This window comes from Ambystoma mexicanum, chromosome 9 (genome assembly GCF_040938575.1).
Source record: "Ambystoma mexicanum isolate Mex_15411 chromosome 9, UKY_AmexF1_1, whole genome shotgun sequence".
NCBI lineage: Eukaryota > Metazoa > Chordata > Amphibia > Caudata > Ambystomatidae > Ambystoma > Ambystoma mexicanum.
In genome coordinates, this window is record NC_090931.1 from 599,820,495 (window position 1) to 599,847,786 (window position 27,292).

General features: G+C 46.0%; 1 protein-coding gene across 2 annotated transcripts in view; it reads right to left on the reverse strand.

Annotated features, from left to right (window-relative positions):
* SPECC1 (sperm antigen with calponin homology and coiled-coil domains 1) overlaps positions 1 to 27,292 on the reverse strand; it is a 1,474,528-nt gene that overhangs the window by 1,319,594 nt on the left and 127,642 nt on the right. For both annotated transcript variants that reach the window (XM_069615230.1, XM_069615232.1), the window contains exon 3: positions 27,131 to 27,266. In XM_069615230.1, the coding sequence (XP_069471331.1) occupies positions 27,131 to 27,266 (136 nt within the window). The remainder of the gene's footprint in view (positions 1 to 27,130; positions 27,267 to 27,292) is intronic.

Sequence of the window (27,292 nt, forward strand, 5' to 3'; positions counted from 1 at the left end):
AACAACTCAACCTTTGTATTAAATACGTCGATAGCACGTGTCTCCCCCACTGTGCAAAATGGCTCCGATTGATGTAGCAAAGCACAAGACAATAAGTGTCCTCCCACCACTGCATTTCTTGTGATCTTTCCCCTCCATTTTGCAGACTGTAAATCCAACTTTCAAACGCAGAGGCCGTCATTTTATTTGCCCATAACTTTCCCACCGGCGGAGATTCTGTTCTGAATTTGATGACGCTTTTAAAGTTGTATAATTTTATAGATGTTTTGCTAAAAGCTTATCACGGGTCTACTCATTTCTGAGTGATTCTGAGATCTTAGGAAGTAGAGGTTTACTTTCCACATCTCGGTTCTTACTATTGTGTTTCTGATTACTCCTGTTATGAGCAAGGGGATGTGTGTTAGCATACTCCTCTTCTGAGCAAGGGGATGTGTGTTAGCATACTCCTCCTCTTCCGAGCAAGGGGATGTGTGTTAGCATACTCCTGTTCTGAGCAATGGCATGTTTGTTAGCATACTCCGGTTCTGAGCAATGGGATGTTTGTTAGCATACTCCTGTTCTGAGCAATGGGATGTTTGTTAGCATACTCCTGTTCTGAGCAATGGAATGTTTGTTAGCATACTCCTGTTTTGAGCAAGGGTTTTTTGTTAGCATACTCCTGTTCTGAGCAAGGGGAAGTGTGTTAGCATACTCCTGTTCTGAGCAAGGGGATGTTTGTTAGCATACTCCTGTTCTGAGCAATGGGATGTTTGTTAGCATACTCCTGTTTTGAGCATGGGGAAGTGTGTTAGCATACTCTGGTTCTGAGCAAGGGGATTTTTGTTAGCATACTCCTCTTCTGAGCAAGGGGATGCTTGTTAGCATACTCTGTTCTGAGCAATGGGATGTTTGTCAACATACTCCTGTTTTGAGCAAGGGTTTTTTGTTAGCATACTCCTGTTCTGAGCAAGGGGAAGTGTGTTAGCATACTCCTGTTTTGAGCAATGGGATGTTTGTTAGCATACTCCTGTTTTGAGCAATGGGGTATTTGTTAGCATACCCCTATTCTGAGCAATGGGATGTTTGTTAGCATACTCCTGTTTTGAGCAAGGGTTTTTTGTTAGCATACTCCTGTTCTGAGCAAGGGGAAGTGTGTTAGCATACTCCTGTTTTGAGCAATGGGATGTTTGTTAGCATACTCCTGTTTTGAGCAATGGGATGTTTGTTAGCATACTCTGTTCTGAGCAATGGGATGTTTGTTAACATACTCCTGTTTTGAGCAAGGGTTTTTTGTTAGCATACTCCTGTTCTGAACAAGGGGAAGTGTGTTAGCATACTCCTGTTTTGAGCAAGGGTTTTTTGTTAGCATACTCCTATTCGGAGCAAGGGGAAGTGTGTTAGCATACTCCTGTTTTGAGCAATGGGATGTTTGTTAGCATACTCCTCTTCTGAGCAAGGGGATGCTTGTTAGCATACTCTGTTCTGAGCAATGGGATGTTTGTTAACATACTCCTGTTTTGAGCAAGGATTTTTTGTTAGCATTCTCCTGTTCTGAGCAAGGGGAAGTGTGTTAGCATACTCCTGTTTTGAGCAATGGGGTATTTGTTAGCATACTCCCGTTCTGAGCAATGGGATGTTTGTTAGCATACTCCTGTTTTGAGCAAGGGTTTTTTGTTAGCATACTCCTGTTCTGAGCAAGGGGAAGTGTGTTAGCATACTCCTGTTTTGAGCAATGGGATGTTTGTTAGCATACTCCTGTTTTGAGCAATGGGATGTTTGTTAGCATACTCTGTTCTGAGCAATGGGATGTTTGTTAGCATACTCCTGTTTTGAGCATGGGGAAGTGTGTTAGCATACTCTGGTTCTGAGCAATGGGATGTTTGTTAGCATACTCCTGTTTTGAGCAATGGGGTATTTGTTAGCATACTCCTGTTTTGAGCAAGGGGATGTTTGTTAGCATACTCCTCTTCTGAGCAAGGGGATGCTTGTTAGCATACTCTGTTCTGAGCAATGGGATGTTTGTTAACATACTCCTGTTTTGAGCAAGGGTTTTTTGTTAGCATACTCCTGTTCTGAGCAAGGGGAAGTGTGTTAGCATACTCCTGTTTTGAGCAATGGGATGTTTGTTAGCATACTCCTGTTTTGAGCAATGGGGTATTTGTTAGCATACTCCTGTTCTGAGCAATGGGATGTTTGTTAGCATACTCCTGTTTTGAGCAAGGGTTTTTTGTTAGCATACTCCTGTTCTGAGCAAGGGGAAGTGTGTTAGCATACTCCTGTTTTGAGCAATGGGATGTTTGTTAGCATACTCCTGTTTTGAGCAATGGGATGTTTGTTAGCATACTCTGTTCTGAGCAATGGGATGTTTGTTAACATACTCCTGTTTTGAGCAAGGGTTTTTTGTTAGCATACTCCTGTTCTGAGCAAGGGGAAGTGTGTTAGCATACTCCTGTTTTGAGCAAGGGTTTTTTGTTAGCATACTCCTGTTCGGAGCAAGGGGAAGTGTGTTAGCATACTCCTGTTTTGAGCAATGGGATGTGTGTTAGCATACTCCTGTTCTGAGCAAGGGGAAGTGTGTTAGCATACTCCTGTTTTGAGCAAGGGATTTTTGTTAGCATACTCCTGTTCGGAGCAAGGGGAAGTGTGTTAGCATACTCCTGTTTTGAGCAATGGGATGTTTGTTAGCATACTCTGTTCTGAGCAATGGGATGTTTGTTAACATACTCCTGTTTTGAGCAATGGGATGTTTGTTAGCATACTCCTGTTTTGAGCAAGGGGATGTTTGTTAGCATACTCTGTTCGGAGCAATGGGATGTTTGTTAACATACTCCTGTTTTGAGCAATGGGGTATTTGTTAGCATACTCCTGTTTTGAGCAAGGGGATGTTTGTTAGCATACTCCTCTTCTGAGCAAGGGGATGCTTGTTAGCATACTCTGTTCTGAGCAATGGGATGTTTGTTAACATACTCCTGTTTTGAGCAAGGGTTTTTTGTTAGAATACTCCTGTTCTGAGCAAGGGGAAGTGTGTTAGCATACTCCTGTTTTGAGCAATGGGATGTTTGTTAGCATACTCCTGTTTTGAGCAATGGGGTATTTGTTAGCATACTCCTATTCTGAGCAATGGGATGTTTGATAGCATACTCCTGTTTTGAGCAAGGGTTATTTGTTAGCATACTCCTGTTCTGAGCAAGGGGAAGTGTGTTAGCATACTCCTGTTTTGAGCAATGGGATGTTTGTTAGCATACTCCTGTTTTGAGCAATGGGATGTTTGTTAGCATACTCTGTTCTGAGCAATGGGATGTTTGTTAACATACTCCTGTTTTGAGCAAGGGTTTTTTGTTAGCATACTCCTGTTCTGAGCAAGGGGAAGTGTGTTAGCATACTCCTGTTTTGAGCAAGGGTTTTTTGTTAGCATACTCCTTTTCTGAGCAAGGGGAAGTGTGTTAGCATACTCCTGTTTTGAGCAATGGGATTTTTGTTAGCATACTCCTCTTCTGAGCAAGGGGATGCTTGTTAGCATACTCTGTTCTGAGCAATGGGATGTTTGTTAACATACTCCTGTTTTGAGCAAGGGTTTTTTGTTAGCATACTCCTGTTCTGAGCAAGGGGAAGTGTGTTAGCATACTCCTGTTTTGAGCAATGGGATGTTTGTTAGCATACTCCTGTTTTGAGCAATGGGGTATTTGTTAGCATACTCCTGTTCTGAGCAATGGGATGTTTGTTAGCATACTCCTGTTTTGAGCAAGGGTTTTTTGTTAGCATACTCCTGTTCTAAGCAAGGGGAAGTGTGTTAGCATACTCCTGTTTTGAGTAATGGGATGTTTGTTAGCATACTCCTGTTTTGAGCAATGGGATGTTTGTTAGCATACTCTGTTCTGAGCAATGGGATGTTTGTTAACATACTCCTGTTTTGAGCAAGGATTTTTTGTTAGCATACTCCTGTTCTGAGCAAGGGGAAGTGTGTTAGCATACTCCTGTTTTGAGCAAGGGTTTTTTGTTAGCATACTCCTGTTCGGAGCAAGGGGAAGTGTGTTAGCATACTCCTGTTTTGAGCAATGGGATGTGTGTTAGCATACTCCTGTTCTGAGCAAGGGGAAGTGTGTTAGCATACTCCTGTTTTGAGCAAGGGTTTTTTGTTAGCATACTCCTGTTCTGAGCAAGGGGAAGTGTGTTAGCATACTCCTGTTTTGAGCAATGGGATGTTTGTTAGCATACTCTGTTCTGAGCAATGGGATGTGTGTTAACATACTCCTGTTTTGAGCAATGGGATGTTTGTTAGCATACTCCTGTTTTGAGCAATGGGATGTTTGTTAGCATACTCTGTTCTGAGCAATGGGATATTTGTTAACATACTCCTGTTTTGAGCAAGGGTTTTTTGTTAGCATACTCCTGTTTTGAGCAAGGGGAAGTGTGTTAGCATACTCCTGTTTTGAGCAAGGGTTTTTTGTTAGCATACTCCTTTTCTGAGCAAGGGGAAGTGTGTTAGCATACTCCTGTTTTGAGCAATGGGATGTTTGTTAGCATACTCTTGTTTTGAGCAATGGGATGTTTGTTAGCATACTCTGTTCTGAGCAATGGGATATTTGTTAACATACTCCTGTTTTGAGCAATGGGATGTTTGTTATCATACTCTGTTCTTAGCAAGGGGAAGTGTGTTAGCATACTCCTGTTTTGAGCAATGGGATGTTTGTTAGCATACTCTGTTCTGAGCAATGGGATGTTTGTTAACATACTCCTGTTTTGAGCAAGGGGATGTTTGTTAGCATACTCTGTTCTGAGCAATGGGATGTTTGTTAACATACTCCTATTTTGAGCAAGGGTTTTTTGTTAGCATACTCCTGTTCTGAGCAAGGGGAAGTGTGTTAGCATACTCCTGTTTTGAGCAATGGGATGTTTGTTAGCATACTCTGTTCTGAGCAATGGGATGTGTGTTAACATACTCCTGTTTTGAGCAATGGGATGTTTGTTAGCATACTCCTGTTTTGAGCAATGGGATGTTTGTTAGCATACTCCTGTTCTGAGCAATGGGATGTGTGTTAACATACTCCTGTTTTGAGCAATGGGATGTTTGTTAACATACTCCTATTTTGAGCAAGGGTTTTTTGTTAGCATACTCCTGTTCTGAGCAAGGGGAAGTGTGTTAGCATACTCCTGTTTTGAGCAATGGGATGTTTGTTAGCATACTCTGTTCTGAGCAATGGGATGTGTGTTAACATACTCCTGTTTTGAGCAATGGGATGTTTGTTAGCATACTCCTGTTTTGAGCAATGGGATGTTTGTTAGCATACTCTGTTCTGAGCAATGGGATATTTGTTAACATACTCCTGTTTTGAGCAAGGGTTTTTTGTTAGCATACTCCTGTTTTGAGCAAGGGGAAGTGTGTTAGCATACTCCTGTTTTGAGCAAGGGTTTTTTGTTAGCATACTCCTTTTCTGAGCAAGGGGAAGTGTGTTAGCATACTCCTGTTTTGAGCAATGGGATGTTTGTTAGCATACTCTTGTTTTGAGCAATGGGATGTTTGTTAGCATACTCTGTTCTGAGCAATGGGATATTTGTTAACATACTCCTGTTTTGAGCAATGGGATGTTTGTTATCATACTCTGTTCTTAGCAAGGGGAAGTGTGTTAGCATACTCCTGTTTTGAGCAATGGGATGTTTGTTAGCATACTCTGTTCTGAGCAATGGGATGTTTGTTAACATACTCCTGTTTTGAGCAAGGGGATGTTTGTTAGCATACTCTGTTCTGAGCAATGGGATGTTTGTTAACATACTCCTATTTTGAGCAAGGGTTTTTTGTTAGCATACTCCTGTTCTGAGCAAGGGGAAGTGTGTTAGCATACTCCTGTTTTGAGCAATGGGATGTTTGTTAGCATACTCCTGTTTTGAGCAATGGGATGTTTGTTAGCATACTCCTGTTTTGAGCAATGGGATGTTTGTTAGCATACTCCTGTTTTGAGCAATGGGATGTTTGTTAGCATACTCCTGTTCTGAGCAATGGGATGTTTGTTAACATACTCCTGTTTTGAGCAAGGGTTTTTTGTTAGCATACTCCTCTTCTGAGCAAGGGGAAGTGTGTTAGCATACTCCTGTTTTGAGCAATGGGATGTTTGTTAGCATACTCCTCTTCCGAGCAAGGGGATGCTTGTTAGCATACTCTGTTCTGAGCAATGTGATTTTTGTTAGCATACTCCTGTTCTGAGCAATGGGATGTTTGTTAACATACTCCTGTTTTGAGCAATGGGATGTTTGTTAGCATACTCCTCTTCTGAGCAAGGGGATGCTTGTTAGCATACTCTGTTCTGAGCAATGTGATTTTTGTTAGCATACTCCTGTTCTGAGCAATGGGATGTTTGTTAACATACTCCTGTTTTGAGCAATGGGATGTTTGTTAGCATACTCCTCTTCTGAGCAAGGGGATGCTTGTTAGCATACTCTGTTCTGAGCAATGTGATTTTTGTTAGCATACTCCTGTTCTGAGCAATGGGATGTTTGTTAACATACTCCTGTTTTGAGCAATGGGATGTTTGTTAGCATACTCCTGTTCTGAGCAAGGGGCGGTGTGTTAGCATACTCTGGTTCTGAGCAAGGGGATGTTTGTCAACATACTCCTGTTACGAGCAAGGGGATGTTTGTTAGCATACCCCTGTTTTGAGCAAAGGGCTGTTTGTCAGCATACTCCTGTTCCGAGCAAGGGGATGTGTGTTAGCATACTCGTGTTCTGAGCAAGGGGATATTTGTTAGCATACTCCTGTTCTGAGCAAGGGGTGGTGTGTTTTCATACTCTGGTTCTGAGCAATGTGATTTTTGTTAGCATACTCCTTTTCCGGGCAAGGGGATGTTTGTCAGCATGCTCCTGTTCCGAGCAAGGGGAGGTGTGTCAGCATACTCCTGTTCCGAGCAAGGGGATGTTTGTTAGCATACTCCTGTCTTGAGCAAAGGGCTGTTTGTCAGCATACTCCTGTTCCAAGCAAGGGGATGTGTGTTAGCATACTCCTGTTCTTAGCAAGGGGATGTTTGTTAGCACACTCCTGTTTTGAGCAAAGGTTTGTTTGGCAGCATACTCTGGCTCTGAGCAAGGGTATGTGTGTGTGTTAGCATACTCCTGTTCTGAGCAAGGGGATGTTTTTGGAATACTCCTGTTCTGAATGAGGTTTGTTTGTTAGCCTACTCCTGTTCTGAGCAAGGGGATATAGGTTAGCATACTCCTGTTCTGAGCAAAGGGATATAGGTTAGCATACTCCTATTCTGAGCAAGGTGATGTTTGTTTGCCACCATCAAAGCCACATCGTATACATATGACATCCTCCCAGTATCAATCCTCATGACCCTCCCTGCAGAAGCTGTCCTTCCCTACTTGGTGATCATCAACAGCTCCCTAACTCAAGGCACCTTCCCATTGACCATAAAAACAGGACAAATCCTCCCTCTACTAAAGAAACCCCTGCCGGATCCTGACAACCTAGGTAACTATCGCTCCATCACCCATCTTTCATTCCTAGGTAAGATCATCAAGAAAGCGGTAGCCGCACAACTGCAGCAACACATCGACACCAAAAATCTCCTACAAACCTACTAATCCGGGTTCAGACCCAAATGCAGCACGGAGACGGCAACCATACAGGTAGTCAGCAACGCCCTCAACATCTTTGATGATGGCCACCCCTGCCTCCTGGTTCTATTCGACTTCTGGCCGCTTTCAACACAGTAGACCATCAGGCACTTATGGACAGCCTACGGTGGTGCATGGGGATCAGCAACCTTGTCCTTTGTTGGTTCAAGTCCTACCTTGCTAACCACCAGCAGTTTGTTCGTTTGGACTCCTCTAGATCGCCAATGCTACCCATCACCTGTGGTGTCCCACAGGTTTCCATCCTCTCCCCAGTGATCTTAAATCTATACATAGAACTGCTGGCAGAGCTCATAACCACACACAACATCCACATCCATCAATACGCTGACGACACACCACTATACCTCAAGATTGACTCCATCAAGCACATCCACAGGCTCAAAACCTGCCTCTCGCTGATCCAGTCTTGGATGTCCAGTGCATACTTGAAGCTCACCCCTCCAAGACTGAATTCCTACTCCTCAACAATAATACCAACCATCCAGACATACAGACCTGGCTATCAACCATGAACTCTGAGTGATTCACAGCTGAGCTCACCTCCTTTGCAAAATCCCTCGGGTTCTACATTGACAAACACCTCACCTTCAAGACACACATAGCAAACAAAACTCATACAGCTTGGTATCAGCTCTCCTTCCTGCAAAATGTCAAGCCCTTCCTTCGCCCAAACAGCTTTGGATCCACCATTCAAGCACTGGTACTATCCCTCCTGGATGGGGGCAATGCACTCCTCAAAGGCCTCCCGTCATCCTCCCTTGTGCCCCTGAGAAGTGTCCTACATGCAGCCACACACCTCATCAAGGGTCTGCGCAGATACGACCATATCACCCAGGCCCTCATGGACCTTCACTGGCTCCCACTGCATGCACAAATCGCCTTCAAGTCGTGCTGCTTCATCTATAAGGCAGTCATCCACCTACCTTGTGGAGAAACTCAGCTTCTCCGGCAGACAGCAAACCTCCAGAAGACAAGACACGTGCAGACTTGAAATCTGCTGCTGCTAAAAGGAAAGGACCAGAAAACAAGCCTACTATTCCTATGCCCCAAGACTATGGAATTTCCTCCCTGTCAGCATCAGACTCGCCCCCATGGTCCTCCAATTCAGAAAAGAACTCAAGACCCATAGCTTCAAGGAGTCTGTCTGACTCAACACCTAGGCCATCACATCGCCCCTCGCGCCACCTAACTCGCTAGATGCCACACGCCCCTCTCCTCCGCGCCACCCGGTACAGCAGTACCCCCTTCTGTGCCTGCGGTATCCCACTCCCTGCTGTATATCTGTTCTGTTGTTTCCTCTGAAAAGTGCTCCATTATGCATCTGTACTGTTGTATACCTCTGTAAAGTGTTCTGTTGTGTATCTGTATTGTTGTATACCTCTGTAAAGTGCTACGTTGCTCCTTGAAGCCAGGTCCGAGCTCAATAAATATCATGATAATACAAATAATAATAATAATCTTAGTTAGCATTCTCCTGTTCTGAGTGAGGTGATGCTTTTAGCATTCTCCTGTTCTGAGTGAGGTGATGCTTTTAGCATTCTCCTGTACTGAGTGAGGTGATGCTTTTTAGCATTCTCCTGTTCTGAGTGAGGTGATGCTTTAAGCATTCTCCTGTACTGAGTGAGGTGATGCTTTAAGCATTCTCCTGTACTGAGTGAGGTGATGCTTTTAGCATACTGCTTTTCTGGGCAAGCTGAGGCTTTCTAGGATGTTACTGTTTTGAGTGAGCTGATGTTTGGCAGCATAATTGGTTACCATCAAATTGAATAAGGAATGTAATTTAAGTTTTTGACCTTTTGGTTGTGCTAAGAGTGGAGTAAACATACTGCAAACATATCATGGCATTGAAAGATCTCAAATATTAAGGATCTCATTAGGAGTTGGATTGTAAGGATAAAATGAACAGTATTTGCCAATTGCCACTTATAGCCGCCCTCACAATTCAATGGTGCATTTAAATACTGCCAGAGCGGTTCCATGTGTTTACTGCACTGACTTTGCGCTACGGGCCTCTAGCACACCTCCTTTGTCAAACCAGGTCTTTACTTCATTGAATATGCAGCCCCAGTCTCCTCCCTTTGTTCGAAGGAGGTCCCTCCTTCAAATACCTCTGAACCTCTTCATCATGCCCATTTTCTGGCCTCTTCTCCGAACCTCTCTCCACACCGCCCTCCTCCACTCCCCTGCCCTTCTTATGTTGTCTGTCTCTGCCTGTGTGGAATTCGACCATCCGCCCAGTGGGTGTGTGCTCACGTGGACTTTTTTGACATGTTATATGATATGATATGATAGGTTATTTATAGCGCGCTTAATACCCAGAGGTTTCTAAGCATGAACGCGGGGTTCGAAACCTGTGTTGCTCCGTGGCGTCTTGCTTCCAAGGCAAGCACTTTGCCGCTGAGCTATCCTCTCGAGACAATGAAATTGAATGATGGTAGATCATCCTCTGGAAAATGGGTGGGGCTAATCCACACACATTTTCCTATGCTCACCACACGACATAAACATAGACCTGTGTACTCTGGGTGGACACAGCCTATAGGCACAGTCCCCCTGTTATAATTAGTTGGGATCTGACAGCTGGAGTACACAATGCATCTCAGAAGGGGGAGGTCCAAAACCTTCCTCCTGCCATGGCCAGCCTAATTAACTAGTAAAGACTCCATGGATCCGCCCTGTCCGTTTGTGTACCCTGTGCAGATGGTGGCAGCAATTAACATAATTAACATACCAATAGAGTATATTTCAAACAGGCCCACACGGGGCCTGACTGCAAAGGTTATCAAAGGAGACAGGAAACCCCAACAACCTTTGATATGCATCTGTGTCAACCTGAAGCCAACTCCCGCCTCTCAGTATCAAGGGCAGTGAACTTTCATGTCTGGGACAGCTGTTTACAGTAATCATCCCCGCAAGGGGACCCCATTCAGAAGGTAAGAAAAAGTGGTTTGCAGAAGTCAAAAAGTCTGGTCTCGTCACAGCGCCAAGGGAGACCTGTCGGTTTAATCAGGAACCACAGAGAGCTCAATTAACTGGAGAGACCCTTTGATTCAGATCAGACAAGTAGATGAGTGGGACATAGTATTACATGTTTTCACCCCTTTAACATTTCTGTTGCAAAGCACTCTGGTTATGACCTCGTGCATACAGGAGATTGTTGGTGGGGACCCTGGATTGGTTCATTAAGGTAGGCTTAGCCTACACCAATCACTGGGGCCCATTTGGCTTTAAAAGGGGGCAGAGTCCCTCTTTGGGAAGCTCATTTAAAGACTTTGCAATGATTAGCAATAAGAACTCAGCATTGGACACTGGCTGAAGGTACAGTCTGCTTTATATCTTCTGCCAGTGAAGGAATGCCATGACCTCCAAGAGGGAAGGAGGATCCCTCCCCTAAACATCTCCCAGGGAACAGAGGGAGATACTGAATCCAGAGGACCCTTCATCGGCTCCAGAACCGGTGCCCAATCAGCACACAATGTGCCCTGCTAGACTCTGCAAGAAAGCTTCCTGGGTGAGAAGGGCAAGCGAGTCTCTGAACCAAACCAAGGACAAGGCAGCTGCCTGCAACACTCTGCTCAGCTTTGGGCCCACCGCCTTGAAGGACGACACAAGCCCAGTGAAGAAGCTAGGAGGAGTGCATCACCAAGCATCTACTGACGTCTGCCTTAAAGCACATTTTCGAGGCAGTCGAGCCCTCGAGGCCTCAAGCTGAAACCGACTGCACCACTGACTGTGGTGCCTCGGCCAGTGCTTCAGACCTCCCGCCCAGCACTGAGACAACGATTCCTAACCCTGAGCCACCGTGAAGGCCAGCCTGCAGCCATCCATCCAGCCTCGCTCGCCGAACTGTCTGCCTCCTTATACCCGCAGCGGTCTCCCGTTTTGAACTCTGTCGCAGAAGCTGCAAAGTGCTCTGAAACCGACTCTACACTGTCGAGCACCAAGAACATCTACAAGCACAGGGTACATTGTGGTTCTGTCCCCCTGGTCCTTCGCAAAAGGCCCCTAGTGACATTTTACGACCTCTTGCTCCCTTTTTGTTGAAATCAAGTATCCTTGAACTATTGCGATTAATTACTTTACCGACTACCCTCATGTCAGTATCCAGAGTGCATCCCTTTTCCTTCTTGAAACTGTCTGTCCTCTGTGTTCCTTTACAAGGTGGGCTGTATTTTGTAGTGTGCTAGAACTGTATGTTGTGATAATAATAAAGTAGATATTTGTATACAACCTTGACTAGACAGTCCCTTTTATAATTGGGTAATAATTGTATTTTCGCTGTGTTGTAACTTACCAACGATTCACAACCTTCCAGAGATTGGTCTGCCATTCCGTCCACGTTTCCACAATTGGACGAGGATGTTTATAATTGACTTGTTTTTCCAATCTGTTCGGATCCCTTCTGTACTAGAGGTGTGGGGCTGATTGATGGTTTAGAACCCGATATTCATCCCTGGACCACTGGTGCCCTAGAGGTTGATTCGTCACCCGCCCGACCCATTTGCCCTGTCACTTCCACACCCATTTTCAGCTTCAGGCCGGTGATGTCATCTCTGTTCATCCAGGCAAACAAAACTTTTGCCAAAAATGTTTCAATTTGGAGGAATTATAAAGAACCTCCAATTCATTGAATTTGCTGTCTCTATTACATGTTTTCAATCACACACAAAAGGACAACTTCCAAAAAGCTAATCAGTATTCCTCAAATTGGCTATTTTGGGCTCCAAGAATTTCAATGGTAACCTCAAAATGAGGCGCATTCTGGAACTCTGTTGTACACATACAGATGTTGCATAGAAAACAGTTGCAGGGTGCTCCTTGTAGACCAAAATCAGAAGCAGGCCCTATCTTTCACTCCAGTCTTGCAAGGGCACGAATTTTGCCAAAGACGCGCAGTAATGAACCTTTTTTGTGCATTTTAATATTGAGAGCTAGGTGTTAGGGTGTAATGTACATGGAATTGAGGGGAAATGAGGGGTTTTCCTGCAAAGAGCATGTAGGAAGAGATTTGGTGAGAACAGGGGGAATCTAATGGGGAAGAGTGAGCAAGTGGGAGAGGCGGGTGGGGTTATCAAGGATCCAATGGGGATTGATGGGGATGAACTGTTGGGATGAAACAGGGCATCCGGTGGCCGGGAAGGGAAGATACAGAGGCTGAGGGAGCGATGCTAGGAAAGTACAAGGTAGCAAGGTACAAGAGTGAGGGGTCAGAGTGGGTGGAAGAAGACTGGAAAGCAAAGGCTATTTAAGGTTAGGGAAGTGAGACACAGTGGAAGAACTAGGCTTCCAATTGGTGAGGCCGGCCTGGTCGTATGTGGGGTGGGCTGCATGGGCCAGAGAGGTTGGGTTCCATGCACGGACGTGCAAATGGCTGGCCCTGGTAGGAGGAACATCAGGCCCAGGCATTGGGATCCAGAGGAAAGGAGCAGTGACTGCCTGCGAGGAGGGTGGAGGTGGAGAAAGGGATAAGGAGACTGAAAGGGTAAGAGCGCAACTAGCACCTGGTGCAGAGGTTGTTGCGGTGGCGTGGGGTATGGGTGGGCCATTGAGATGGCAGAGGAGGCAGGAAAACCAGGAGCTAAGAGGTCTGGGATGGTAGGAGGTTGAGAAATGTAGAGAGGGGTGTGAGGACATCTGAAGGACCCAAGAGCGGGGAGTGGTGCTCAGTGGCCAATGGATGGCAATACAGTAGTGGGTAGGTGGGGGGCCATAGTGCGGGATGAAGCTAGAAGGTTGGTTAGGGGATGGAAAGAGCTGGATGGAGGCAGGTGAACATGCAAGTGTCTTGATGGTCTATTTAATAGGGGGAGGGGGCTTTGAGATGTTGGACTGCGTGGGTAGAGGTTAATGAGTTTCCCTGGGGAAGAGGAGACAGTTTAGGGTCAGTGGGCTGTGGTTGGAGGAAACCGAGCAGTGTGCTAAGTAGGCTGATGTAGAGACTAGGTGGAGGAGGTGTTGATGTGCCAGATCATGGGGGCAGGGACAGTGAGGGGAATATGAGAGGCAGCTGTGTTTAAAAAGCATGTGTCTGGGGTTTGGGAGAAAGGCATGGTATCAAGAGAGACACAGACTCAAAAGTAACAGTTTGAAAACCTTTATTTATCAAACTTTGTGGGGTTGATGTAATGCCTACCTGGCCTAGCTCTAAGGTGATTGTTCCCTCAACTGATCCTTCTAAGTGCTGTCGATGTCCGTAAATTCAAAACCAAACTTTGTCTGTGTCCAAACATATGCCTGCCCTCACTCTTAAACGAAATGTGATAGGGGGTCTTCATAAAGGAAAAATGATGACTCAAAAAGAAATGTAAACCACAGCTGGTTTCAAGTAGTTTTACCAACAGGTGCAGTTCTGCCAGTTCAAAATAGTTCAGCTCAAAAGGGTTGCCCTTCGAACCTTCCACGTGGGGCTCTTTCCGTAAGTCAATAAAGTTTGCAATGTCTCTGGGCCTCTTGGGGTTCCCTTCCCCAAGGTTCGATCCTTCCAGTTACAAACAAAAAGACACAGTTCCCATTAGGCCTCTCAGGATTCTCTTCCCCAAGTCTAGGCCTCTCTTCACAAAGTTCAAAAATGTCTTTTGTGGGCCTCTTAGGGTTCCCTTCCCCAAGCTGAGGCCCCTCTAGTTTCAAACAAAAGTTCACCCTGTTAGGATGCACCGTTTTAACACACAGTTCTTTCCATGGGGAAGTGTCAGAGACTTTCGAAAACGCTGGGCTTTGGCTCTTCCCCTGCATGACCACTCTGATTTCTGACTGACCTTCTTTGTATTTTTCTTCTGGCACCTTTCCCTCCTGTGCTCTTTCCACTCTGTTTTTTCTTCTCTTTCACCTTTCTTTCCTTTTTCTGTGCACACCTGCACCCTCTTCTCACTTTACTGTGCCTCTTGCACGCTTCTCTTGTTTTTATCGTGCCCCTGGCACATTCTGTTACTCTGTTTCTTTGGTTGTGCACCCTTGCACGTTCCTTTCTCTCTGTCATGCCTCATACACTTTCCCTTTTCAGACTTTGGGATGCTCTTACCCTCTTTTCCTGCTTTTGGGTCGCTTGCGCCCTCTTTCCTGCATTCAGGTCGCTCCCACCCTCTGTTTGCTTTCTTTTGCTTTTACTTTCACTTTGGCAGTCTGTCGGGTCCCTCGCACCCTCTTTCTTGTTTTGGTTCGTTGCATCCTTTCTTGGCTTTCTCTCTCTTTCTCACTTTCAGTCTGTTGGGTCGCTCGCACCCCTTTTACCATGTTTAAGGTTCCCTTTCCTCTTATTTCTCTTTACTTCTCTGCTGCTAGTACATCTTTCTTTGTGCTTTTATTTCTCTTGCTTTCCACTTTCTTTACATTCTCTCTTTCTTTCTGCTTTCTTTACCTTCATGTCGCTTACAAATCATGTCTGCTGCCACTCCCACTCCAGCCACCCGCACACTCTCGAGTTTCCATGTTCACTTTCACAAAACTCACTGGGAAGCGCAGAGCTGGCGAGTGGTCTCCTCGGGATACACTTGGTCGAGGTCAGAGTCACACCACCTGTCCCTCAGACACCCTTATGATGGCACACGTCCCAAGGGAACAAACAATTCTCTGGGCTCTGCCAGCGCGTTGCAGTCTGCCTCACTCCAGATCTCTGGACACACGGCTCCCTAACCACGCTGCAGCCCCTCAAACACACCAGGCCAGCGTCTCGGCACGCTGCTCTCCTCTGGACTCTCCCGGCTACTCCCACTGCAGCTCCCTGCACCTTGGCTCTTCTGGTCCCGGAAGCAACTCCATCTCGCTCATACTCTTGGGCAGAACCACACCTTTTATATTGGTGAAAAGAGTCCAGTGGAGTCAGGTGTGAATAGTCAGTTTAAAGTGCCTGACTCTTGCCTGACTCTATTAGTGGGACAATTCAAAGGTGTTACATGTCAGGCCCCACTTTGTTTTCCTATGTCGTTTCTATGTGTAATCATCATTGCTCCCGATCACCTCTTCCTCGTCCCAGTACATATTGGAAATGGGGTGTGGAAGATGGGGTGTGATTGGAAAAATCCCATTAAGGCTGAGGGAGAGTGGGTTGGTGTATAGGAGAATGCCATGCCTTGCCCTCAGGTATTCTCCTCCCAATCCCCGTGACCCTCCACTCAGGTGATCCTCCCTCACTTGTCTCTATGAGGGTATCGGTTTTTATAGTACTTCCTAGGATCTAAACTAGGGGAAGACAAATAGGTGCTAAGGATAGAGTTGTGTCTTATCTTGCCCACCCCCTTGCCAGGTTTCTTTCCAGTGTGACACCCTCTTCTCCCTCTTGGATCAGGGACAATGGGACCTGCTTACCCCGTTAAGGCTTCCAGGACATCCTCTTCCTTGCCTACCACCCCCTCAGGATACCGCGCCTCACTTGGTGTATCCCCATGCCCACAATCCCAGGCCCCCCCTACTCAGGTGATCCTCCCTCACTGGCCCTCCCCTGGTCGCCTGAATAAAGGATTCCCAGGGTCTACATGGGAGAATACCCTTAATCTTCTCACAGGTTGCTGATGGTACTCTTGTTCAGATGAGAATTGCCTACCATTTCAGTGCTGGCCTATCCTTGTGGGTGGGACAAAGGCTGGCATGCAAATGGATATTTCTTCCATTTGAAGGGTGCAGTGAGCTAAAACATGGTTGTAGACCCTTCTGAGTGGAAGAAATTCTGTAGAACAGGATATTTACCCCATGTTCGTTCTCAGTAGATGGGCTCCCACACTCCTTTTCAGTGTTTAAAAAGCAGGTCCTTTGTGAGATAAGGGCGAGGGAAGGTGGGGTAAGAGAGGTGTGCTGAAGAGTGTAGTGGGAACAGGTAAACTGGATTCAGTTAAGGGAAGAGGGAAATCCTGGCCCTCTCTGGCAACACTTGTAAGGACATAGATGCCATGAATACCTCTACCTCAGAGGCATCCTGAGGTGCCTGAGCTGTGTGCAGCTTTTTCGGGAAATCTGGTATTCCTATGCTTCCTTTGCTGGGTCAATTGTCAAATTATATGGTCCTTCTTTTTGGATTGCTGCCACCACATGTGTCTCTTAAACTGCTTAAGTTGCGCCGTTAATGAAAAGACCACCTTTCCCCTTGTTCGTACTGTTTGGTTCTTAATCTAACAAAAGCATATTCAGCTTCTCTAGTAAAGAATGTATTGAGTTGAAAGCTGTCTTCTGATTGTTTCATCATGTAGTTTTGTGATTTTGGAATCATAACACCTGGTAGGCACGCCTTGCCGTCTGCCCACAAACTAGTCATTTTGCCAACTGAGCCCTCGTTCATACTCATACAGGGCCTGATTCATGGAAGTGTTTTATAATGGTGCAATGCAATAGGAAAGCGTTCTGTGAATCAGGCCCATAGTCCTCTGTTCTACTCATCAGGTCAGTCTTCACAAAAGGATACTTCAGGAAGCCCACATTGACCGCCAACGGCAGGTTTTAGGCCTTTTCAGCTCCAGATCCATTCCCAGGGCTACCGGAATGTGATCTGATGGTCCACCAGCTAGTACCCCAACAGTGTAAATTCATGTACCAGTGGCAGTGACCAAATGCAGAAATAAATCCTAGTCTGGGTCCCATGGATAAGCTCGGGCTACGTATAATGCCTTTCAGCAGGGGGCATTAAACGTCATGGCTCCAGAAGGCCATGAGCTGCCAAGATCTGTCTCAGGACACATCTGTCCCTGTACTTTTCCGTCATGTGGTCTTGCACATTTTCCTAGGAATGGGTGTACAGTCAGGTTCCAATCTGGGATTGGGAAGCACATAGTTTCTGATATCGCCAAGTAGGAGAAAAAAGGTCCTTTCTGACGGCATAAACAAATCCCAATAATACCAAACCCCAAGCAATATGCAACAGTGTGACTAAAATTCTCCTCTCTCCATCTGACTAGCTCTTATAAATGTGTGCCTGAAAAGATTTGCACAATAGTGTCACCACTCCCCATTTCTTGATGTCCCTTCTGCAGCCATGGTAGGCCTTACTCAGCTGCTCCCCAAGTAGTTTCTCCCCTACTATTGGCACAAGATGTGTTTCTTCTAGAAACATCACATCTGGCTTCTTGGATCACAGATACCAAAAAATGCTTTTACGCTGTACATAACAATGAAGTGCTTTAATATTCGTGGATAATGCTCTCAGATCACAAATTGCCCAATGCTGCCTAAGTATGTCAGTGAGTAACGTTCCCTTACATCTAAATAGGGTGCCCCATGCTCGCCACCCCATTCTGGCTGATCTCGAAAACGCCCCCTTCTAAACCATTGAGACTTTCCCAAGTATCTCAAAAAAGCATTGGGCAACTTTCCACAAATCAGCGATAAAGACAAAGATCCAAGCCTCACCCTGCCCCCTTGATGATTCTGATGTAATTATGGGAATCCCTTCGCTGGACATGTATATGAAAAATGGTGCAGCAACTCCTTCATTGAATACTTTCTTCATTGGTATAATGCAGAGTGGGTGCCCTAGACTCCCTTCCGGCTCCAGTCCACCCTATTGTAATCATTTTAGTCCCCTTGAACAGTTACACACCATAGCATCCAGTAAGAACCCTTATTTTCTCAAAAAGCATTCAGCCTCCTAGCAAAGCCATCAAGAGTGTCCGATTGATGAGCTTTTGCTGATGGGTCGGCATAAAGATGAAGCCTTCAGGTACAGTTTAGACCCCAGTATGTTTCCCATTAGAGCCCCTACACCTACACCAAGGCCTAGAGGAGTGGGGTGACAGTGCTGGCTCTTACCACTTACCATATTGTGACCTCGACTTCACAGTGCTACACAAAATTGACCACTAAGCAAATCTTCAGTGCCCGGGATTGCATTCCATCAAACCACGTCTAGTCTCAGACCGCGTACAGTAACCGCCCATTCATTGGCAGCATAACTTCAGGTAGGTCTCATCCAGGCCCCAAGGGTCAACCACAACTAGGGGCTGTCTTCTCTTAGATATCAACCGTTTTCGTAGGCAATTACCATCTTTATTTTGACATTTCACTGGAGCTGTCCGAGACAGAAGCCCTTCAACTTTCAGTTTCCATGCCTATTCCCTCAATGTGAATTTACCCACAATGGCTGCACTGACGTCACACGTTTAGATAATAATGGCTACTCCCTGCTCAAGTTGAAGACTACATTTCTCTTAGTGATAACACCATCACATATATAAAACACATCGATTCACCAGTATCGAATGCATTAAACAAATATATCCAAACAAATGTTTGTCTTTTGTCAATCGATGAATGCTTCTACCCCCTGAAACAGGAGATAGGATAGTCGCAGAAAGAGATGTTGCAGTACACGTTACTAAGCCACCCGCTGGCTGCGCTCTCTGTTTAAACTGCAGGACTGAAAAGGGACTTTGAATTCCCTCTCTATACCTGCTCAAGCACCCATGTCACTGGAAGGTAGCATGTGGAATGTCATAGTTTTCTGATGCCCGTGGAAATATCATGGTAGATCTACCACGGTATTATGACAGCTCTGATATTATGGTAGGTCACAATAGCACAGAACACCACCACATCAGCAAAACCGATCTATAAGAATCCAAAACAGCGGCAAGGACTTTTTCAGAAGTGCCCCTATGGTAATTGCCACGGAAACTTTAGCTTAGACGAGGAGTTTTGACCACAACTCCCATCAGCCCCACCCAGTACAGTCAGTGCTGAGGGATCATGAGAGTTGTAGGCAAAACAATGGAAGGGTTACAGGTTATACCCCGGCCCTAGACCTTACAGATGGTAGGATTTGTCCTCAGAATCTTTCTGGAAAATATTTTGGGAGGGAAATAGAAATTCCATTATACATTAAGTTTGACGACAATATCGTTTGGGGCAATCTCTCTTGTCTAAAGATATGAGACCACTAGCAAAATCAGGGCAGCAAAGATTTACAAAAACACAGTCCAATCTGGTCTTGGAAATCAGGCCAGTACAGATGACAATATTATCGGTATTTCCCAAATTGACCTTTTACAATTGACCTTTTGCACAATTGACCTAATTATAGTGGTCCTAATTGACCTTCTGCACAATTGACCTTTATATTATTTTAGTTATTTTATATATGTATCGGGTTCGTTTTGGATTATAAATAATATAAGGGGATTGGGTGGGGGCTTGCATGGGGTTTTGAATTGGGTGGGGGGATGCAGGGGGTTTCCCCCCGCATATTTGTCCTAATTGACCTTCTAAATTAGGTCAATTCTCCCGAGGTCAATTCTCCCGAGGTCATTTGTGAAAAGGTCAATTAGTATACAACCATATTATCCTCTCTGATAATTACTATTCATTGTCTTGCCTGAACAAAACAGTAGATAGCCGTATTCAATGTCATACATATCAACATTATCCATTCCATTCTGGAGATGCTCGTCCAGTCCTGGTTTTAACTCTGCATTGTGGGTCATGGAGTCCTGCATTTCCCCATTATAAATCATGGTGTACAAGTCCCAGAATGTAATGTTTAAACCAGGACTGGTCTAGCGTCTACCAAACGGAATGTATAATGTTGGCATATATGCAACGTTTCACTCCCCCTACCACTAGTATATCCTAATGTCCAAAGGAAATCATTGTAGTCCTGGCAGCAAAGGATTAATTGGCTTCAATTCCTTTAATCAGAACAGGATAAATGGGGTCATCTAACTTGAACCAGGATCCTAACCTCCCCTTTTGAGACATGCTCTTCACCACCAAGGTCTTGTTAGTCAGTGGAAGGCTGTTAAATTTGGGACTGGGGGTGCAATGTCTGATTTCCTTGCAGTAATTGACAATGCTTTTTCTGGAGCACTATAGAGATTCAGGTAGTAGCAGGAGTGTGACAGGGGCTGGGCCATTCAGTTTAGAATCTTTCAACATAGATAATGTTGAGCAGATAACAGGCAATCTGACGTGACTCAGTTGTGCCCTTTGCCCCAGTGAATTGGCCTTGATGGTAAGGCAACTTTCCCGGCATTTACAATTACCAATAATTTAATAAAGGGCATTGACATAGTTGTCTAACCAGGCCGGATTAGCTACAGCGCAGCACCTGCAAACGTGGCGCATTGCTATTTTTGCCCTCCAGAGCCCACCCTTTGGCATTACGGATGGTAATGCAGAATGCCTGCGTGGTTGTTGGTTTTGCTGATGCACATGGAACGGCCTAGACGCCTACCGGCCGTAGTCGCGCTTTATAAGTTTCGATACAATATAATACAGGCATCCCAATTGCCTGTTCTGTTTTAACAACAAATGTACACAGGCATCTAGGCCCTGGCAGCACATGCTGAATGTGGGCCCCCGACAAGTTGGTGCACATTCAGTGAGCACCTCCGGGGTCCCCTTCCAGAGGGGGAAAGAAGGTGTTGGTTTCTTGGAACGGGGACGGGTTGCAGGGATTGGGGTATTTCACTGCCCTTACAAATACACAGAGACGTGGTAGGCTGCGATCGTCTTCTTTAGTGCCCTAATACATATTACCCTTTCCTTTCCCTGCTCCTCCTCTTCCTCTTCTCTCCATCCGTGCCTTTCTCATTCCTCTTAAAGGCGTATCTCTTTTTTCTAGTACGCAACACCTTCCCCCACTTCTCTTGTTGTTCTTCTATTTCTTCTGCCAGTCTCTGCGGTTTCTTTATTGCTCCTCGTGGTCTCTCGTCGTTCTCGGAGGGTTTCATTTCTTCCTGCTCTCCTCTGGTTGATGGTTCAGTTTCCGTTTCACTCTCTATCTCTTGCCTCTGATCCCCTACTGGACGTTCTCTTTCCAGGCTGTCGTTTCCAACCGCGGGCCTGTCGAATCTATGAAGAATGATCAATGTTGCGTCATCTCTCTTTCTTCTCCTTGTGCTGTGACCATGGATCCCTTTGAATTTGTCATCGTGAGCAGTATTGTCGCATATCTTAAATCTGTTTTCTTCTGTTACTTTTGCCTTACAATCACCTCTTCTCCAACTACTAAATCCTTGTCTTTTGCTCTTCTCTTCATGTCGGTTCACTCTTTCGTTTGGTATTTCTCATCCGTGTCTCTTTTCCACATCTCTTCATCTGCTTCATTTAGGCATTCTTCCAGTTGCACAGGTCGCGTCCTTGGTTGTACTTATTCATGAGCACCATCAGTGTTTTCGCTGTGGCCTCATGTGGTATATTTCGATAGTGGAGCATCATCTGGCATAAGGCTTGCTGCATTGGTATTTTGTCAAAGATTTCTCGTTGCCTTGTCCTCTTGATAGAGGCCATACATCTTTCCGCCATTCCGCTTGCCTGTGGCCATAGCAGAGTGATCTTTTAGTGCTTGAATCCCACGCGGGCTACAAACCATCTGAACTCGTGTCCATAGAAAGGTGGTCCATTGTCTGTTTTTATGATGTTCGGGATGCCCCATTCACTGAACATTTCATCTAGTATTGTCACTATGTTAGACAATGCTGTGGACAGTGTGGCTTTTACTACAGGGAATCGGATGTACTCATCTACTGCTACTAACGATTGACCTCCTTCTAGCAAATTCCCATAGAAGTCCAGTGCCACGCGATGCCATGGGCCGTCTGGTATGGGTGTGATCTTCTGCAGGAGTGGTGTTGCTGGCGCGTAGGTGCATTGGCACGCTACACAGTGTCGTACAACGTCATCCACTATAGTGTCCATATGTGGGAACCACATCTGGTTGCAGAGTATCTTCTTGGTGTTCACCACCCATCTGCGGCCTTTATGTGCCATTGTGACTACTGGTTTCCTCAGATATTTGGGCACCACTAACCTACATCCTCTCAGTAGGATGCCATGCTCTGTCACTGCTAGCTCTGTGTTTATTTTAGCCATTCTGTCTAGGTCTTTTATGTCTGCTCCTTGTGTTGTAGCTGTATGTTCCTGTAGTTCTTCCATTTATTGCCTTTTGTTATATGTGTGGTTACGCTGATTGTTGGGTCTTCTTTTGACTCTTTTACAAATGTTGCCTTCATCAGAGCTCGGGGAAGGGCGTTTTATGATGTGTACTGTGTGTAGCATTCTGCTTCACTTTGTAGGTTATTATTCGTCCTCCCCTTTGAGTGCCTTGATATGTAGTCTGCTGGGTTTTGGTCACACCCGGTTTGTGAGCAATCTTATAGTTGCACTCCTGAAGTCTGATGCCCCATCCCTCTATTCTCTGGGGCATTTTCATCCTTAGATTTCTGAATAGGGATAGCGTTGCTTGGTGGTCTGTGATGAGTGTGAAATTGCATCCCATCACAAAGTGGTAGAAGTATTCACATGCCCAGACATCCACCAGGCTTTCCTTTTCTGCCTGGGGATAGGCTGCTTCCATGTCAGATAGGGCTCTGCTGACATAGACAACCACATGCTTCCCAGTATTTTATTCTGTCTCACTTTGGGCCAGGATGGCTCCTAGCCCTACTGTGCTGGCATCTATTGTTATCTCTGTATGCAAGGCTGGGTTGAAGTATGAGAGGCGGCACGCTGCTGACAGCACTGCTTGTATGTTTTAAAATGCTGTCGGGCATTCATAATTCCATTGGAAAAGGACTTAATTCTTGAGTAATCCTTGCATGGGTTCTGCCATGGTAGAGTAGTCGGTAGGTAGCTCGCACAGTACCCACCATTCCCAGGAAAGATCTGACTTTGGTCATTTGCTTCAGTGGTGGAAGTGTGGTGATGGTGAGTACCTTTTCAGGATCTGGAATCACCCCTTGGTCAGAAAAGATATGACCATAGAATGTTAAGTCTGTCCTGTTTATGTCAGACTTACTTTCATTCGGCATTAGTCCTGCTGCCTGTAGGGTCCTGCTGACCCTGTTTGATCGTGTTCTTTCTGGGATGTGCCGAACATGAGAATGTCATCACTGTAGTTGAAGGAAGAGATGAACGGTAGGAGGAGGCATCTTGTTGTCTCTTGAAATTTCTCCACGGCGGAACCAGATATAAAAGTTCAATTGGTTGTATGGAGCAGGCATTCATGAGTGGAAAATGTGGTGATGGGTCTTGAGGCGATATGCAGGATGAGCAGGTGGTATCCTTGATTCAGATACATTTTACTGAATCTTTATTGAGTTTGACGATCATATCCTCTATATTTGGGCCCAGGCGTCTATCCCGTTGGATGGCCATGTTGGGAATGCACATGTACATACAAATGCGGCCGTCATCCTTTGGTACTAATACTGGCAGTGAAACCCACAGGGTTGGGCTTTCCACTCTATTGACAATGTCATCTTGGAGCAGGAGGTGCATTTCTTCAGATACCTTTGTTTTGGAGGTGAAATCAAACCCTTATCGGGTGGTGCGGCACAGTCTGATTGATTCATCGATGTGTAGCTTGATGACTGTGTCTTTTAACCTTCCTAGCCCCCAGAATAATTCTGGAAATGTGGCAGGTATATAGCTCATTCACATATGGTCATGGTCTATGGTGTATATTTTTTGTACGGTAACCAGGTAGCATTGCACAATTTTTTAACTGCCATAGTGTATGTCAATGAGGGCAAGGGCTCTTGCCATTTTGTAGCTTAGCAGACATCGACTGGCAAGTGGAATTTGGAGGACGTGTATGGTCACTGAAATTATTATCGTTTTATGTCGGAGTTGACATATGAATTGTCCTGGGGAAGGCAGCGGATAAGTCATACCTCACTGGTATATTTTGGCCGTGGATTTCGTGAGAAAATATATCCCTCTGATTGGGGTGAAGTCCCTCACAACATTGACAGTAGTGTCCGTGTCAATGATGAACTGTTGATTCGATCTCCTATTTATAGCGTTACTCTTGCTGCTGTGTCATCTTCCAGTTCATTGCTAATTAGGCATATGTATTCGCTGGAGTATAGTTCCCTTGGGTCTTCCTGGTTCACATGTTCTTGGATGTAGACATCTTCTAACACTCTTATCATTCTTCTTGGGAGAGCTGGCAGGAGCTGCTGTCTGGGAAGCATTGTCCTTCTTGATGCTTCTGATCTTGTGGGCGTATCCATCCATGCAGGTGGAATGGCACCCCTTCTCTGCATACTGTCTGTAAGTGGTTGTCTCTCTCACACTTAGAGCATCGTTGCCCGATGGCTGGGCATGATCCTCTGCATGGAAATGTTAGTCCGCACCTCTAGCATATTAGCATCCCTTTGTTTCTGTGCATCACTGGTTCGTATGGTTACAGGCGCACATTGTATTGAGGCTGTGTTGGAGGTCAGGAAATGTGGATGGTGGCAAATGGTTCTCCTTTCTTGGGTGCTTCAATGGCAGCTACTTACATGCCCACCCTTTCGTAGATGCGTGCCAAGTCTATTATTTCTTCAAGGGGTAGGTTTTTTTAAAGGTGTTTCCGGAAGGCTGATGACGTACATCCTTCTATTATCCTCAGGCAGAATTCGTCTTCTGAAAAATTAGCAAATTCACATTTTGTGATGTTATTTTGTCACCCAATGACAAATTCATTTACCGTCTTGTGGGCTAATTGATGATACTGATTGAAAACATACCTTTCACAATCATGATTTGGTTGTACGATTTGATTTCTGTTGACGGCCACAATGGTCATGTCATAGGATGTGCTTTCTTGTGCAGGGATTGTTTTGAGGATTGTCTTGACCTCTTCCCCATCATATTGGTGAAGATATCTAGTACTGCTGGTGATTTATCAACCCCCACTGCTTTAATGAAGTCTGAGAATTCTTCCAACCATTCTTCCCATTTAGAGCCTCAAGCCTGTTGGGGGTTGTAGTTGGAAAGGTTATGGTCATCTGAGGAATGACGCTCTAGATGCTGGCACCGCTTGAGCGAGGACCTGGGTAGCATGTCCCTCCTCCACGGTGTGGCGAGGGTGGTGCAGCGCATCGCGTTTTATTTATTAACGGCTGTGCGGCCCTGACAATACATTATGTTGTGGGGCCCGCTTCGTGGTTGGCACTGTTGGTCTTCTGTGTATGGGGGAGGCTGCTCACTGTATTGCTGTTCCTCTTTTGTGATTCTTCCTTTCCTGTGTTTTCTTGACCATCCAGGTGTATTGCTCCCAAGCTGTAACCTTGTTTCAGCCTGTGTGGCTTTTAACAAGTGTGGGCCATTCTGTGGTGGTGGTCAGGCTGTCAGATGTTCTGTGATGGTGGACTGGCCCTGGTGCCTGGGATGGCGGAGGAGGTAACTGGATAGTTCCTGGAGTTATGAAGGAGGTTACGGCCTGATTGAGTTGGGAGGCCACAGCGGTGTCATGTGGGGCTGTCAGCCCCTGGAGGAATAGAGGACACTGGTGTAGCCCACACAATGGGTGTCAAATGGGCTGTCAGGCCCTGGAGGGATGGAGGAGACTGGGCGTTCAGGCCCTGGCGGGATGGAGGAGACTGCTGCGTTGCTGAGGTCTTGGGTCAGCAGAGAACTGCTGGTCCCTGCAGGCGTGGTGGAGGTTGCCGCATTGTGAGAGCTGCCGGTTTCGAAGGGGCGGCAGAGATTGCCGGTTTGTGAGCTCTCCCTGGAGGAGCGGTGGGAACCGCTTGTTGCTGGTCCCGGCGGAAGGGCAGAGATTGAAGTGTTTTGGGTGCTCCCTGGAAGAGTGGTGGGAACCGCTTGCCGGGTCGGCAGTGGACCAGCAGTAGGTGCCGGCAGGTGGGCCGGTAATGGGCGTAGGTGGCAGTTGCGGGGCTTTGATGTGGGGGACCTGTCCTATGTGTCCTATGGGCAGGCCCAGGAGTCACCTGGTGGGTTGGCAGTGAATTCCTTGGCTGCGACACAGGACTGTCTTTTTTAAATCAGTGGACAGCCGTTCCGCTGCTGGCTAGGGGCCCGGGATCATTTCTCCTTTGTTGCAAGTTGTTGGGTTTCTTGGAATGGGGAGGCAGTGCAGGGATCGGGGTGTGGCCTGCCCTTACAAATACACAGAGACGGTGTAGGGTGTGACTGTCTTCTTTATTGCACTGAAACATACTGCCCTTCCCTTTCTCGGCTCGTGCCCTTCATCTTCTCTCTGTCCCTGCCTTTCTCCTTCCTCTTTCTTCTTAAAGGCATACCTCTTCAGTTGTTATACACAACAGAAGGTTCGATAAGGCATTGCTGGGGCCACTTTAAGGAGAGCAGTTTGGTGTTGGGGCTTCACCCCCATCTAATGGCAGTCCGGCGGCATCACCATTAATACAGAGCATGAGGCAGTTGCAGTAATGCCAGCAGGTGTACTCCACCACTAGGGTCAGAGGATGCCACGCTGTTTTCATGGGCAGCGTGTGAGCATGCTAACTGCATTTCTTGGGCGTAATGAGGCTCACAACCCCGGCCTGTACCTGGTCAACCCTGTTTGCATTGCACCTGGAGCTCACTTGGGACCCGGAAAGCGCAACAGAAATCCCCAAATGCAATTGCTGTTATTGTAAATCGAATATTCTTCCAGGGACCCGAGATTCAGGCCTGTATCCAATCCACAACTCCCTGTATCACACATGAAGTCAGGCAGGAGCAGTCTCGGCCCTCTGGAATATGCACTAACGTGTGTATATTGTAATCTAGAAAGGACACGTTGCAGCCCCACACTATTGCAAGGTGATCAATAAAAATACATTTACTGAGTAGTTCTAAGGTGTTCCCTACCTGTGGTGCTGCGTGGACGGGCTTCAGCCAGCTCAGAGATGGCTCCTGTGGTGATGGTCTTCTTAAGTCGAGAGGTTGCCGCCATCGCGCCACCTCCGGGCTTATTGAGCATGTCTTCGCTGCTCGCCCTCTTCAGCTGCGGGAAAGGAGATCAGTGGCTTA